Source organism: Paramisgurnus dabryanus, chromosome 7, assembly GCF_030506205.2.
Source record: "Paramisgurnus dabryanus chromosome 7, PD_genome_1.1, whole genome shotgun sequence".
Classification (NCBI taxonomy): domain Eukaryota; kingdom Metazoa; phylum Chordata; class Actinopteri; order Cypriniformes; family Cobitidae; genus Paramisgurnus; species Paramisgurnus dabryanus.
The window spans coordinates 11671212-11688959 of NC_133343.1; the positions used below are offsets into that span (position 1 = coordinate 11671212).

Below are 17748 nucleotides of genomic sequence, written 5' to 3' on the forward strand. Positions count from 1 at the left end.
CATAATATTTGATTTTATCTAGTCCATATCTAGTCCTAAGCTGTTTAGAATAAAGCTAGTACCTGTTGCTTTTAGATATCTTTATTATTTATATGTATACAGTACCATGTGCTTTAAAAACAATGAATATGATTCAGTTATGACTGAAAAAAGGCTATGCAACACTTATAATTTTGCAAAACATGGCATTTTGTTGATAAGCTTCTTTGTAAATCACAGAGCCCCCTGTACAGCTTTCCAGCTCCAAGGAGAAAGGCAGTGTTACAGAGAGTTTTGTTGGTGATCCTGTGGTCCTTGAAGTTGAGGTTTCCCGGAATAATGCAGAGGTTTGCTGGATAAAGAATGGTGTTAAGGTGGAGGAGAGCAGCAACATTACGATTACTGAGAATGGCCTTGTTCGCAAACTAACCATCCATTCACCAACTCTAAAGGATTCTGGGATATATACATGTAATGCTATAGACGACACAATGGATTTCCAAGTAAAAATAACTGGTATGATTTTAAAGAACTCTTTAATTCATAATATGTATTTATCATTTTTTAATCATGTTTTGTGTGAGATTTTCTACATATGATATTAACATTATTCTGTTCAATCTCATCCAGAGTCACCTGTAAAAATTCTGAAGAAGGATGAAATTAAGACTGACCATAAGGTTCTGTTGTATGATGACGCTGTCCTGGAGTGTGAGCTGTCCAGGGCCAATGCTGAAGTCAGTTGGTATAAAAATGGCAGTCCTATTGAGGAGAATGAGCGTTTTTGTTTTGAAGAGGAAGGGGCCTTCAGAACCTTAGTCATTCTCTGTGCTGAGCTGCAGGACTCTGGAGATTATATTGTTGATGCTAAAGACGATAGGGTTTCATTTAATGTTACAGTACAAGGTAAGATTTCTGTTGTGTTGATGTGAACCTGCACTGTAAAAAGTAATACGTTGAGTTTACTTAAAAAACTTGTGGAAACTGATTACCTCAACATTTTCTAGTAAATTAAGTAAGCATTTTCAGTTAGTAAAACTTAAAACATCTTTGTAGAGTTAACTTAAATTACATGAAAACCTAAGTAAAGGTAACTCAGTATGATAAGTTTAGATTAATTAAATTAAGCTTAGTACAGACAACTCAAACTAAACAGTTACTATGAAATATCTGCTAGTTCAGATTACTAAAAAAATGTGTGGAAACTGATTACCTTAAATTTCTTAAGCAGATTCAACTCAAAACTAAGTTGTTAATACAAAGACAGACAACAGACTGTTGGCACAACAAGGTGATTTTTTTTAATAAATAATGTTAATTGAAGTCCTTACTTAATGTAAGGCATAAAATCAACAACTGCATATACAAAGCAAAAATGCACATACTGCATTCTGGAAAGAAAAAATCCCTTTTCAGACATTTCCTTACATTTTTTTCAAAAATATGTGAAATGCAGAATTTGAGAACACTGAAGATTCCATTGACAAATTTAGTACTGAACAAGTATTTTGGGGTTCTTATTAAAGAACATAAATTATATCGCAAAATTCTTCTTAAAACCACTTAAGCCAACTGCCACTTATCCAACAGGAAACAACATACAATTTTCCACAGTGATTTACCATTTTTGTAATGTAATGATCAGTCATGAGAAATGAAAATGAAAAATGTTACTGCATTAGGTGATTTTTTTTAGGGATTGTATTTCAGGGTTGAGAGTGGCCGAAAATTACAAAATTACCCTCTGGATGAAATCAAAGGTGTTCTTCAGCAGCAGGGGATACTCTAAATTCAAAGCATAAATGAGCCCAAAGAGCAGGCACATGGCGTGGGGAAGATTTCCTAGGTCATCCAATACAATTGTACCTTCCACAATGATGGCTGTGGATGTTTTTTTTTTTTTTTGATTCGATTCCTTTTATTTGTAATTTTCATGTTGTACATAAAAACGAAATTGTGTTTCACACATCCACCACTCAGTAATTCAGTGAAATAATAACTTAAGAGCACGCTTTTAATGTAAAAAATAAATAATCAATTTTCAAGTTCAGATCACATTCTCTGGTTAAGCAGTCTAATAGCTGTAGGAAAAAAGCTTTTTAGTAGCCTACTAGTTCTTGCTCTATACTTCTATATCTTTTACCAGACTGAAGGAATATGGACATGTCACGAGAGAAATGAGTGAAGTCCTTAATAATGCTATTTGCTCTATATGCACAGCGCTCTGTGTAGATGTCTTGAATACGTGGCAATGAAGCACCAATTATTTTTTCAGCAGTTTTCACAGTCCTGTTCAGTTTATGCCTCTCCTCTGCTGTACTGTTTCCGAACCAGCAAGAGATGCAATATGTGAGAATGCTCTCTATGGTGCCTCTATAGAACATGGTCATGGCTGGAATAGGGAGATCCACCTTCTTCAGTCTACGGAGAGAATGAAGATGTTGTTGGGCCCTCTTGATTGTAGCTGTTGTATTGTCACTCGAGGTTAACTCATCTGTCAGATGGAAACCCAGGAACTTGACACTTTGTTCTATATCCACCTCAGAACCGCTGATGGTCAGTGGGAGATGGTGCCGATTACTAGTCCTCCTGAAAGTCGACAACCATCTCCTTGGTTTAATTGGTATTAAGAACAAGGTTGTGTGTTTTACACCATACTGTCAACTGCTCCACCTCCTCTCTGTAAGCCGACTCATCATTGTCAGTGATGAGGCCAACAACTGTGGTGTCGTCAGCGAACTTTAAAATATAATTGGTGTTAAAACTAGCAGAACAGTCGTGTGTCAACAATGTAAACAGTTAAGGGCTAATATACACCCTTGTGGTGATCCTATGCTCACTGTGGTTGTCTTAGATATTTGATTACCTATTCTGACTGTCTGCCATCTCCCCGTCAAAAAGTGCAAAATCCATCTGCACATGCCAAGATCCACTCTCAGCAATAGCAATTTTTCAATAAGTTGTTGTGACAAAATTGTATTAAAAGCAGAGCGAAAATCAATAAATAAAATGTATTGTCTTCCTTATATAAAAATAAGTCTTCCTGTTTTCCAGATGTGTCAGACTGAGGTGGAGCAGTGTAGATAGAGCACGTTGATCGGTTTCCTCTATATGCGAACTACAATGGGTCCAAACTGGTTGGGAGACATGATTTGATGTGGTTCACAACAAGCTGCTCGAAGCATTTCATAGCTATTGGGCTCAGGGCTACAGGGCGGTAATCATTCATGGTGGCTGGATTTGGCCTCTTGGGCAAAAGTATTAGAATTGCCCTTTTAAAACAGATGGGCACTCTCGCTTGGCTGAGGGAGATGTTAAATATGTCTGTGAGATGTTAAATATGTCTGTGAGATGTTAAATATGTCTGTGAGATATCATGATCGAGCACAGGACAGCAAACACAAGTCATTAAATAGGGGAGCAAATCAAGAGGGGAACAGGTGACATGAATTCTTCTTCTTCTTCGTCGTCGGTTTTATTGGCAGTTGGCAAACCAGCATAAAGGTGCATTACCGCCACCTACTGGACTGGAGTGTGAGCAGCAGATTAAATAAAAAAATAAAATAAAAAAAATATTATAGTCTATCAATTAATCCAGTACTTTTTAGGAATGTAATTACATAGTCTAGACTTCTATAAATTGATTTCCCCAATAAGTACTCTATTGTCATGTTTTGTTGTCCAACTTGATTTTCCAACTTCCTTCTAGCCTCCTCATATTTCTTACAGTGTATCAGAATGTGCTCTGCAGTCTCTTGAGCTTTACAATAGTCACAGAATCCAGTAGGATTTACTCTATTCTGTGCAATGACTGATTTAATCCAGTATGTCCGATTCTTAGTCTTGTAATTGCCATCTGTTCTTTTGGATTCCTGCCGTGTCTCATAATAACACCTACTTGTTTTTGTATTTTGTAAAAGTGTTGCCCTGTGTCTGATATGTCCCAATACTCCTGCCATAGATTTAGTGTGTGACCTTTTATAATGGTTTTCATTTCTGCTTTACTCAGTGCTACTTGTACATCAACTCTTTCATGCTTTATTGAGCTTTTTGCCAATCCATCAACAATTTCATTTCCCTCCACCCCTACATGGGCGGGAACCCACAGAAATAAAACCTCTAGCCCCCTGTCATGGAGTGTAAGAAGCACCTGCAATATTTGGTAGATAATTTCCTGCCTGCACAATGCTTTTCCGGGATGTAAACTTAATAAAGCAGCCAGACTGTACGAGGCTATGACCACATTTTTATTCTGACTGTTTTCTTCCAACCATTGTAATGCCCATAATATACCCAACAATTCTACAGTATACACTGATAAATTATCTGTTGCTCTCTTTACAATTCTTACTTCATGGTGGGGAATGTAAATTGCAGCCCCAGTGCGGCCTGACTCTGGCTCCTTTGATCCATCCGTATATATAAGTAATTTATTTCGGTAATTGTTCAAATATTCTTGAACAATTATCCACTGTGGTATTATTCCAGAATTCTCTTTTAACATTTGTTGTAAGCTTATATCTACTAGCGGTTGCATGAATCTCTAAGGTGGTATTATTGATATTGACACAGTGGGGGTTACTTGTATTTGATTAATGTTTGCCCTTTGTGTATTTGTATTCCCTACCCATCCAAAACTATTGAAATTTGTTCTAGTGTATTCTGAGCATTCTTGTAAGATGGATTTTACGGGATGTGTTTTCCTATGTCCTTGTAAATTTACATAATATGTCAGCATTAGTTTGATTCTCCTGATGCGCAGTGGCATTTCTCCTGTCTCAGCCTGTAATGCAGATATTGGTGACGTCTTAAATGCTCTAGCACAGATCCGGAGTGCCTGTGCTTGTTCCACATCAAGCTTCTTAAGATGTGATTCTGCTGCTGACATATATGCTAGGCATCCATAATCAAGAGTTGCTCTCATCAGAGCTTGATAAATGTTCATAAGTGATGCCCTGCTTGCTCCCCAATCTTGTCCTGATAAACACCTCAAGACATTATTAATCCTTTTACATTTACTCTTGACTTTATCTATGTGCTGGCCCCAAGTCATCTTCTCATCAAACAGTATTCCTAAGAATCTCACAACATTAACCTGTTCAAGGTCTTGTCCATATAGTGTGAGTGGGACTGTTTTGTGTCGTCTAGAGAAACATATAACTTGTGTTTTTGAGATTGAGAGCTTAAAACCCCATTCATTTGTCCATCGTTCTACCGTTCCTATTGCATTTTGCATTTTATGACTCAGATATGTTACATTTCGACCTTTAACCCAGAGTGCCCCATCATCTGCATATAGCGATCTTCCTATATTTCCCTCTACTTGACTGAAGATATCATTAATCATAATGTTAAACAATATTGGGCTACATACACTACCTTGTGGGTTACCATTTTCCACTGTATATTTTTTTGAAAATTCCATACCCACTTTCACTTCTATTGTTCCCTTTCAGTCGGTCACTACGACGTCACGTCGTGACCGACGAATTGGGAACTCGCTTAGAGAGACCAATCTGCTTCGTATACTACTAAAACGCCAATGAACTTGGCATTGAGATATTTGCATAATGCTGGCGCCGCCCCGCCAGGTGCCTTTATAAGCAGCAGGTGCAAATAGGGAAATTAGCTTTTTCGCTTCGAAAGCCGGCATTATCTGCTACTGAGAAGCTACTCTCTGCTCTTCTGGGAACGGTTGCTGAAGTTGATTGACAAGCAGTACTAACACAGCGGACGCTCGCAGTATTCCACTGCTCTGATCAGCCACGTATGACGGGCTTGCAGTCTCTGGGGTGTGCATAGCACCCCAACTGCCGCGAGCGGTGCGCTGTATATCTGGGACTTGTACGCTCCGCTATGGAGATGCGAGGGAAGGATGTATTAGTCGACACCGATAACATTGCGACTGTTGCGTTATTTACCGTTAATGCGGTTTTGCGCTCTCGTCACCTGTCGCATCTCGCTCGTCATCTCCTCCTTTGGAGTCAGAAGCATCTGAGGTCCCTTCGTGCCATTTACATCCCGGGTTCGCTCAATACAGCGGCAGACGCGCTTCCCGAGCTGCGCCCCCGGCGAATGGCGACTCCACCTCCAGACGGTCCAGCTAATTTGGAAGAAGTTCGGTTGTGCGTAGATAGATCTGTTTGCGTCGCCGGACGATACCCACTGTCGCCTATTTTATTCACTACCGAGGGCAGCCTCGGCGTGGATGCGTTGGCACACAGCTGGCCGCGGGGGGTGCGTAAATACGCATTCCTTCCAGTGAGCTTTATTGCGCAGACACTGTGCAAAGTCAGGCAGGACGAGGAGAGCCTTTTATTAATCGTCCGTACTGGATGACCAAGTATTGGTTTTCATAGTTAATGCTCCTCGCGACAGCCCTCCCTGGCGGATTCCCCTGAGGAAGGACTTTCTTTCTCAAGGAAGCGGCACATTGGCACTCGCGCCCGACCTGTGCGATCTCCATGTATGGTCGTTGAGCGCGCGCAGGGTTTAGGTGATTTATCGCAAGCGGTATCTAACACCATTGACGCGGTTCGAGCACCGTCCACAAGACGGGCTTACGCGCTTAATGAAACCTTTTTCGTCACCCGGTGCTCTTCGCAACGCGAGGACCCCAGAGAATGCCCATTAACATTGTGCTTTTATATCTTTAACATAGGTTAGATGGTAGGCTGTCCCTCCGCCATTAAAGTTGATATCGCCGCTATTTCTGCTCATCACTCACTTATCAACGGCAGATCAGTTGGCCAGCATGATTTAATTATTACATTTTAAGAGGCGCTCAGAGGCTAAACCCCTCGCGCCCTCCCTCTTTCCTCCAGAGACCTGTCCATGGTGCTGAAGCCTTCAGGTCTCCTATTTTAGCCTTTGCAGTCTGCGAGTCTGAAGTTTTTTATCAATGAAAACTCTGACCCTGCTAGCATTGGCCTCCATGAAGAGAGTAGGGGATTTACATGCATTCTCTGTTGACGATTCGTGCCTTTAGTTTGGCCCTGCTGTCTCGAGTGTAACATTGAGACCCAGACCAGGCTACGTGCCCAAAGTTCCCACCACTCCCTTCAGAGATAAGGTGGTGAGCTTGCAAGCGCTGAGGAGGGACGCAGACCCAACCATGGCTTTGTTGTGCCCCGTACGCGCACTGCGACTCTACGTGGTTCGCACGCAAAGCCTCAGGACCTCAGACCAGCTCTTTGTTTGTTATGGTGGCCAGCAGAAAGGGAAAGCTGTCACTAAGCAGAGGATGTCTCATTGGATAGTTGATACTATCGCCCTGGCTTATAATCTTCAGGGTATTTCTTGCCCTTAATTTGAGAGCGCACTCCACACGGAGTGTTGCCTCATTTTGAGCTATCGCTCATGGTTCCTCGCTAACAGACATCTGTAGAGCTGCTGGTTGGGCGACACCTAATACGTTCATTAGATTTTACAATGTTCGTATCGAGCCTGTTCCTCTCGTGTTCTTTCCTCTCCAGGGAGGGCACGGAGAGCAGACTCGCAAGTCGGCTTGCAGCCTCCGACTGAGGCTCCAAATTGAGTTTCAGTATGGAAGGCCATCAGAGCAAAAATGCGTAATGGTTTGAATTGCTCTTCCCCCGCTGCCTTGGCAGCCTTTGTTGCGGAGCATTGGCTGTCAGCCTTTCACTAGCTGTATCCTCGCGAACCTACGTGTCTGGCTCAGGCTCCACATTGTGTCCCACCGGGTTCCTTTGTGAGTATTTTTCCGTGGGATTAATCCTACCAGCCCACGTTTCTCTTAGCAGAGCTCTGCTTTGCTTACACAGCCACGGCTGTCTTATTCCTCAACTACGGTTGACTTTCGCCCAACATTAGCCCTTAGCAGGGTGGTGGCTTCCGCAGCGTTCCTATACCGCTCAGATAGGGCGCTTCCCAGTCGCTGGCACTACTGTGGGGTTTTGGAACATCTAGTGCCCGGCCTTCTGCCTTAAAACCTATCTCCTCCTCCTTAAGTGGAACCGGAGGGCTTTACGCAGACACTGGAAGAGGTCAGCCCCTAGTGGCGTTTTGGTAGGGATTCCCAATTCGTCGGTCACGACGTGACGTCGTAGTGACCGACTGAAAGGGAACGTCTCGGTTACGGATGTAACCCTCGTTCCCTGAAGGAGGGAACGGAGACGTCATGTCCCGTCACCACAGGGCTGCTCCCTGCTGTTTATCGACCGGTCACATTTTCCCGGCTTTCTCAGCGAAAAGAAGCTAATTTCCCTATTTGCACCTGCTGCTTATAAAGGCACCTGGCGGGGCGGCGCCAGCATTATGCAAATATCTCAATGCCAAGTTCATTGGCGTTTTAGTAGTATACGAAGCAGATTGGTCTCTCTAAGCGAGTTCCCAATTCGTCGGTCACGACGTGACGTCTCCGTTCCCTCCTTCAGGGAACGAGGGTTACATCCGTAACCGAGACGTTCTTTTGCTCAAGAAGTCTAGAACCCAATTATACACTTTGCCCTTTATTCCTAATTTACTGAACTTAATAAGCAGACCAGCTCTCCATAGCATATCATAGGCCTTCTCCACATCAAAGAAAACAGCAATTACACTTTCTTTATTAGTCTGAGCTTTCCTAACTTCTGATTCTAACCGTAATATAGAATCCATTGTTCCTCTTCCCTTACGAAACCCAGACTGATATTGTGAGAAAAGATTTTTACTTTCTATATAATATTCTAATCTATCTGTGACCATTCTCTCCATAGTTTTCCCTAATTGTGATGTCAATGCTATAGGTCTGTAACTAGATGGATCTGATGAATTTTTCCCAGGTTTTAGTATTGGAACTATCACAGACTGCTTCCAAGCTAACGGGACTTTCCCATCATACCATATCATATTAAATAATCCCAGTATTATCCCAAGTGTGGTATCTCTCATATGTCGTAACATATCATAACATATTCCGTCTTTTCCTGGCGCTGTTTGTCTAGCATTTGAAATAGCTCTTTTCAACCCAACCAAAGTAAATGGCTGGTCTAACTCTCCCTCTGATATTGTGTTCACTTCCACTATCTGAGGATTTTGAGCCAATGTTTGGCCTCTACACTGTTTAGCAATTACCGATAATTTGTCATTACTGTGAATCTTGACAAATGTCTCTGCTAGAATCTCTGCTTTCTCTGCATTAGTTATCGCATTTTTATTATCATTACATAGCACCGGCATTTCCAAATAGCATCTTATTCCATTCATTTTCTTAATAACTTTCCATATATCAGATAACTGTGTTTCACTCCCAATTTTGTTGCAAAACTGTCTCCAGTATTCACGTTTGGCTGTTCTCATAGTTCTCCTAACATATGCTTGTCCCCTTTTATATGTGATTATTGTCTCTAACATATGATAAGCTTTCAGATGTCTAAAAGCTTTATTTCTCTTTTTAATTGCTATATTGCAATTATCATCCCACCACGGCACACTTTTCCTTCGTTTATTTCCTGCACTTTTTGGTATTGACCCTTCAGCTGCTTGAATAATTGCTGAAACCACTTTCCTACTAATTTCCTCCACATCATTTATTTGTTCCTTCAAAACATCCATAAAATTAACATCAACTGCCTCTTGAAATATCTGCTAGTTGGCTTTATTTAACTTCCATTTAGAGATTTTCATTTCATTATCCTCTTGTACTTCCACTCCAATCCTGGTAACTATACTTCCCATGTGCTAATTCCTGCATTTCCCGGTGACACTTACGTAAGGTCTATAGCACTTTCTGTGTTATGTGTAATATTATATCGTGTACCCCTCACATCATTAATACACACCAGGTTTTTACTGTCTACAAATTCCTCTACTACCAATCCATTAATATTTGTGGTTTCACTCCCCCATAATGTACTGTGTGCATTAAAATCCCCACACCATACCAGTTCTCCCTGTGATAATCCACATACTTCATTTAATGATTCTATAGTTAGTCTATTACAGGGGTTATAAAAATTAACCACCACTACACTGTCTTTTCCATTCCATATTTTGACTACAATAGATTCATGTTCTTTCCCTTTAACTAACAAACTATACCTTACCTCATTCTTTACAAACATTGCCACTCCTCCTCCTATGCCTGTTGCCCTATCTTTTCTAATTGCAGTGTATCCATATATTACAAAATCTAATTGTGTTTTCAACCATGTTTCTTGTACACATATAACATGAGGTTTTTCTAATAAATTTGTTACCCACTTTTTAAATTCTTGCCCATTAGCTACAAGACTTCTAGCAGTCCACTGTAGTATAACTAAAGTCAAGAAGAACAACCCGCCCATGACTGAGAGCTTCCTGCAGTTATCATTCCTTCCACAACTTCACAACTAAGTCCATCAATGCCAAGATATTTTTCTGCTGCTTTTATTATTATTTTGATTTTTTCTGTTTTCTTGTTTGTCTGTGCTGAACAGTTGATTACCTCAACCATAAATATACAAACTCCTTCTTTTTCACTGTAAGCACATCTTGCTTTGTTACATTCTGTTCACAACTCTCAGTATGTTTATCTCTATTTTCTTTATTTCTTGATTTATTGTCATCTTTTTCCCTAGATACTTTCTTCACTGCCTCAGCATATGTTACTCCTTGTATTTCTTTTACTCGTTGCACTTCCATTGCCCTCTTACTGGCTTCACAGCCGCGGTAGGCCGAGCTATGCTACCCTCCACACTTACAACATTTAAGTTTTACCCCATCTCCACACTTGCCATACTCATGCTCCTCTGCACATCTACCGCACCTCTGTTTGCCCCTACATATTGCTGCCACATGGCCAAACTTTTGGCATTTAAAACATCTCAGTGGTGGGGGGATATATGGCCTAACTTCATAGAATATGTACCCTATAAACACCTTACTTGGCAGTTTACCCTCATCAAACCTGATCATCACAGACAAGCTGTTACATAACTCTCCTTTCCACTTTGTTTTAAGACGTTTCACTTCCAGTACTTTTGCCCCTTTAGCATTATCTTTAATTTGTTCTTCTGAAACCACTGTAGGTATTCCTGATATGACTCCTCTAATTAATTTCTTATATTTTGCCACCGAGCACTTGATGCCCTTTCCATCTATTTTATTCACTTTCATGGCTTTACCATGCTGTAATAAATCTCTGCAAACAATCAGTAATGATCCATTTTTAAGTACCTTAGCACTCTTGACTTCACCTAGTAACTTGTTTATTGATTTGGTTAAATGAATCAGATTCCACTCACCGAACGATGCTCCTTCTTGAGATAATTTCATGAACACTTTATATTCCTCTTCCTGTCCTGATGCTATTATCTCACTTTGGTCACTGTCCGTTTCATCTATTTTACGTGCTAAATTATCCTTTTTTTTCCGTTTCCTCGACCGTACAACATTCCAAATGCTCCTATCATTCCCGCCGCCCTCTTCAAATGTCATCTCACTTCCTGACTCGTCACTTCCTTCTGCCATCTGCTCATTCACAGTCCAGTCGTTGCTCAACCGCCCTGCTTCCATTAACTAAAACCTGGTGACATGAATTAAACAATAACAAGGTGATTAGGGAGGAGACAAGGGGGCGGGGTCAGGAAGCAAGACAAGGGCTGTTTCTCAATATGCGTTCTTCAGCGATCTTGCGTCCTTGTGTCCTCGCTCTACGTCATCATTAACAGTCGAAGTTCAATTCCAATTCTGAAGTACGCAAGTACAGAGGATGCGTGAAAATACCCGGATGTGTTCTTGATATCGAGGATGCATCGAGTGCAGATTGCGCATTGAAATCTGGGGAGGTCACGTGACCAGCAGGAAGATCGCAGGTTACACTTTATTTTGATAGTCCACTTTAGACATTCTACTAACTATAAATAACTTTGCAACTACATGTCAACTAACTTTCAATAATTTGCAACTATACGTCAACTAACTGTCATTAGTGTATTAGTAGACTGTAAGGGTTGGGGTTAGGGAAGAGGTTTGGGTTAGTGGAATAAGTTGACATGCACATGCAAAGATACTTCTAGACAGTTGAATGTCTGTTGAGATATCATCACAATAAAGTGTTAGTAGATATTAAGCAGACAGTTTACTAATTATCTAAAGATTGGTAGTTGATAAGTAGTTGCAAAGTTACTTATAATCAGTAAATTGTCTAAAGTGGACTATCGAAATAAAGTGTTACCAGATCGCACACATCTCAGTTCTCAAAAGTGCGTTCTGTGTTCTCGCAACCTTCTGAGTTTGTTCTTCCAATGTCGCCTGGCAAGACCAGTCTCCACGAGAACGCAAGTACGTTTTTTGCGTTCTTAGAATTGAGAAACAGCCAAGGAAACAAAACAGCACACTGAAATTGAACAATGCCTGTGTGCTTCCACACAAAACATGGGTCTGTCATGATCCTGCTTCAAGACTAGAGAAAAACAAGAACAAGAGGGCAGAATCATGACACAAATCTTTGAAATTATAAAATAAATTTATAAAATATCATCTTGGAATATTATCTTTACATAATAACCTAATTATTTTTGGCATAAAATAGATATCATTAATTTTCACACATATAATGTTTGGTTGGTTACTGCTACATACCAGCCATAACATTATGTAGGTCACCCTTTTGCCACCAAAACATCCTTGACGTGTCGAGGCATGGACTCCACTAGACCTTTCTATCAGAACCAGCATTCACTTTTTCAGAAATTTCAGCTGCAGTGGCTCATCTGTTGGATCGGACCACACGGGCCAGCCTTTGCTCCCCACGTGCACCAATGAGCCTTGGTTGCCCATGACTCTATCTCCGGTTTACCACTTTTGCTTCCCAACTCACTTGACCTCAAAGTTCATGTGTTAAAAATTGGCAACCGTAAGGATCTGAGTAACTTGTACAAGGGCCAAATTCTGACGACTGGGTCAGAGCATCTCCAAAACTGCAGTTCTTGTGGGGTGTATCCTGTGTGCAGTGGTCAGTAACTATTTAAAGTGGTCCAAGAAAGCAAAAGTGGTAATGGCCGACAGGGTAATGGGGGACCAAGGCTCATTGATGCATGTGGGGAGCAAAGGCTGGCCCGTGTGGAATGATCCAACAGTCGAGCTACTAGTGCTTTGACCAAAAAATGTATCAAGTTTTTTTTCAAAATTGTGAAAAAAGATTCAAAATTGTAAAAAGATTTATGGTATATGACAATATTTTTTTCATGCATGAATGGTTGTTAACCACTTTTTTACTGACAGAGAGGAATAACCGCAGTAATTCCAGATAAGTTAATTTGTAAAAATTACAATTCAAAATATAATTCATTTTATAATGAATTATAAAATTACACTATGATTCTGATAAAGTGAAGGAATCAAAATGCATTACAGTTGCATTACCTCATGTCAAAATACACAATTTTTATATTGTACAAATTTTACAAACAACTTAAAATAAACAATCCCCTTCCCCTTTAACTGCAAAGTATAGACTTCTTTAACAACTGAAAAGCATGTAAAGGCAACTTGCATACATAATATTTAAACAAATAAATAGAAAAGGTGTGTAACTTGCATTAAAAAAAATAAACTACACAGTGCATCGTATAAGCAAAATATAGACATCTTTAAAATTAGCTATAGAGATTCCCCAAGCTGATCTTTCAGCGGTTAGCAAATACAACTACTAGTTAGGATGTAATTGATTTGTTGCAGGTAGCATTTTCCCTTTTTTAAACTACATATACAAGAAGTTATATCCAGTGTTACAGTTAGCATATTGTAATAAGTGTTATGTTTTTTTATCCTTTACACATTTCTCATCTTCCATAAAAAACCCTAGATGAAAAACCCTGTGGGCGAAAAGTCCTGGGAGTGGAAAACCCTTGGGAGAGAGCCAGACATAGCTGATTCTATACAAGATAGATTATATAATAGGTACGATTTTTTACAATTTTTTGGGGATGAAAACATAATATACACCCACCGGCCACTTTATTAGGTACACCTGTCCAACTGCTTATTAACGCAAATTTCTAATCAGCCAATCAGATGGGAGAAATTTTGGTGTAGGGGTCATACTTCTTAGATCGAGTAAGTGTATTTACCTGATTTGCGTGACCTCCCCCGAGTAGCGAGTTACAATAATCTAATCTTGAGGTCATAAAAGCGTGGATTCGCTTCTCTGCATCTGATGCAGACAGCATATGGCGTCTCCTAGAGGTAACATGTTTAACGTGAACAGGACAGGACCTAGAACCGATCCCTGCGGTATGCCGTATTTAACTGGGGTATGATACGACTCTTCCTCGTTTGCATAAACAACGTGATAGTGATTGGTTAGATACGATTTAAACCATGCTAACACCTGACCACTGATGCCAACATAGTTTTCTAGTCTATCGAGTAAGATTGTGTGATCTATTGTGTCAAATGCTGCACTAAGGTCTGGTAATATAAGAATTGAGATTTCACCACGACTGCATGTTAAAATGAGGTCATTTGTGACTTTAAGCAGTGCTGTCTCTGTGCTATGGTGGGGCCTGAATCCTGATTGGAACTTTTTATATGTATTATTATTCACTAAGAATGCGCATAGCTGGGTTGCCACTACTTTTTCTAACATTTTAGAAAGAAAAGGGAGATTTGAGATTTGAGTCTAAAATTATAAAGATCTTCTTGGTTGAGGTGCAGTTTTTTGTATAGCGGTTGAATAACTGCCAGTTTGAAAGCTGTTGAAACTTGTCCTAGTTCTAGCAATGAGTTAAAGATATTTATTACTAGGTATAGGGTTACCAGATGTCCTGAAAAATTTGTGACAGTCCCAAAATCTAAGCTGCTGTCCCGAATCCTGAATCCCACTCTAATTGTCCCGAAAATTATACTGAAGCAAAATCTTAATCCTGAATCCCACTCTAATTGTCCCAAAAATTATATTGAAGCAAAATCTTGAGTAGTTATTGTCTGATAAAACATGAGTGAGGAGGTTTAATCATTTTGCAGCAGTGGCGGCTCGTGACTGCTCTTCCGAGGATGCGCTAATTCAAAATAATTCCCTTTTCCAAAATATGTGTCCTACGTGTCGAGAGATCATGTGTGCATCACGTGTTTTGTCAAAATAAGTGCCTGGTGCACACGCGTCAAAACCGTTTATGATAAAGAGTCGCATACGTTCCCAAAATACACACTAGACACTTCCTTTACACTAAACTCTGATTACGCATGTGATTATGCGAGTATCTGGCAAACGCAAGGTCTCTTTTGTCATAAACCCTTTGACGCGTCTGCAGCAGGTATATATATATACTGTAGGCATGCATTAAGATATGCACTGATAAGGCACACGAGTTCTGGCAGTTAAAACCTACGCAAAATATGCTGACGTCGAGCCTCAACAACCTCGGTAGGCTATAGCTGAAGTGTGAATTTAAAGTTGTATTGTTTCTATTCATTTATCTAATTCATCTATATGCACAAAGACAATAGGACCATTTTGTCCCCTTTTTCTTTTATAGAGTAGTTTAAGAGAGTGACAGTTGCAGCAGTGCAAGGACAGTTGAAAGTGCAGGCAGTGACAGTCAGTCGCGTGAAGGAGTCCGATTGGTCGATATTATTAAAAATATGATTGGTTTAGTAACTTCAGTTTGAAATTCATTATCTTTTATGATTAAATAAAGAAAACTATTATTGGATGATCTAACTATTTCTGTGTGAAGTATAAAATACTTCTACGTATTATATCAATTTATGTATATGCATATACATTAATATGATTGGTTCAGTTTGAAATTCATTATCTTTTATTATTAAATATTAAAGGTACACGGCCACATTTTGGGAATTAAGCTTATTCACCATATCCCCCAGAGTTAGATAATTCCATACATACCCTTTTCATCTCCGACTCACCCACCATTAGCTTAGCTTAGCACAAAGACTGAAGGTAAATGGCTACAGCTAGCATACTGTTCCCTATAAATAACAAAATAACGCCAACTTTTTCATATTTATATGATGTGAATTGTATAGTCAAATAACAAGGTCATATGAGACACAGCAATCGTTTAACAGTATAGATACTGGGGACTATATTCTCAGAAGACGAAGCACTGCTACATGGGCGGAGTGACTCTAAGCGAACTTTTTGAGAGCTCTTCTATTGTAGCAGCTTTAAATGACTCAAGGGGCGCTTTTTTAACAATCTGAAAGGCAAGTGCGAAGCGCAAAGCACAAGTGACTTTGTGGGCGGATCTTGGGCGTTGTTGCTAGTTTCCCGGCGGGAGAAATAACTCTTGCGCCTGGCGCAAATCAATAAGGGGTTGGTCTGAAGTAGGTTCATTATTCATAGGTGTGGTTTGGGCGTAACATCAAATAAACAAATTAGAACGTCATCCAACATTACCTTTAAACGCAAGTGTGCAAGTTCCATGGCGGGTTGCTATTATTATGACGGATGTACCAGGCGCACGCCAGGAGTGGTTCACAGCCGAGGAGACTGACGTTCTTGTAAGAGCAGTCAAAGACAGAGAAGTTGTTTTGTATGGGGATGGGAGAAACCCGGCCAAATCAGCGTCGGTTAAACAGGCGTGGGAGGTAATAGCCACAATTGTCTCATCAGCTGGCATCCCCAGGACGTTGCGCCGCAAGCGCTACAATGATGTCAGGAGACGGGGGAATCCCAAACGTGCCAGCATAAATCGGGCACGCCGTGTAACGGGACGTGGATCTGCCTCTACACAGGATCTGACGCCAGCAAAGGAAGTCGCTGCGTCCACCCTCACCGCTGAAAGCCAAGAAACGCAAGCAGTCCAACCCCAAAGTACACTTACAAATCAAGTTAACATACATTAAGGTTTCTTATGAAAACATTTTAATTATTATTTACATAAAATAAACATAATACAGCCACACAACAAACTTTATTTTAATCGTTATTTGCATGATAATTTTTCAACGCAGCCACACAAAATAAATAAAAACTATCGCCACAATGCTCACCACAATGATTTCCCTTATCTCATGTGTTAATATTTTTTATTGTAACAATTTATGATTTGCAAAAATAACTGTTGCATCTGTGTAGATTAGATAAGCAAAGTGTGTGCGCGTTGTGCATGCTATACATTATGGTCAACCATGCCCCCTTTAAATAGCATAATGAACAACGCGCAACGCGCCACTGACTTTAGACTAGTTTTTTCTGGTCAGTGGCGCAATTGTTTTTTGAAACTGCAAAATAGCATCAGGGATGGTTTGCGCCGGAACACGCTTCCTTTTTTTGCGCTGAACTCCCAGGGAGCGCAAGTTCATTCCCTAGTTTGCCGACATGCGTCTGTGGAGGGAAAAACCCGCTGTGCGCCGGTGCAAAATACGAATGATACATGCGTCACTGACAATGTCAATTGTCAATTGACAAAAGTCAATTGCGCTGGGTGCAAGATAGGGCCCAAGATGTTCATGTGGTAATCTAGTGTTCGATGTACTGGGTAAAATGGTGGCTGCTTGTGTAGCTTTAATGTTTTCTCTAATAACCATAGTTTGTTAGTAAAGAAGTTCATCAAACCTTGACTATTATGTTGGACATTAATATCGGTTTCTGTTTTTTCTTTGTTTCTAGTCAATTTTGCAACTGTGCTAAAGAGGAAAAGAGGGTTATTATTTTCTTCAAGAAGCTTGCTGAGATGGGTAGATCTGGCGGTTTTTAAAGCCTGTTTGTATTGTTGAACACTATCTTTCTATGCTGCACGCCATATCTCTGAGCCATATCGGAGAGACATTTATATGAATGAATGTTATCGTCATGCTAGCGATGGGTAGTGTAAA

At 40.3% G+C, this 17748-nt stretch overlaps 1 protein-coding gene across 3 annotated transcripts in view; it reads left to right on the plus strand.

The window, feature by feature from the left end:
- Positions 1-17748, plus strand: part of obsl1a (obscurin like cytoskeletal adaptor 1a) — a 72723-nt gene that overhangs the window by 38642 nt on the left and 16333 nt on the right. For all 3 annotated transcript variants that reach the window (XM_065239997.1, XM_065239998.1, XM_065239999.1), the window contains 2 exons: positions 220-495; positions 610-885. In XM_065239997.1, coding sequence (XP_065096069.1) covers positions 220-495; positions 610-885 — 552 coding nt within the window. The remainder of the gene's footprint in view (positions 1-219; positions 496-609; positions 886-17748) is intronic.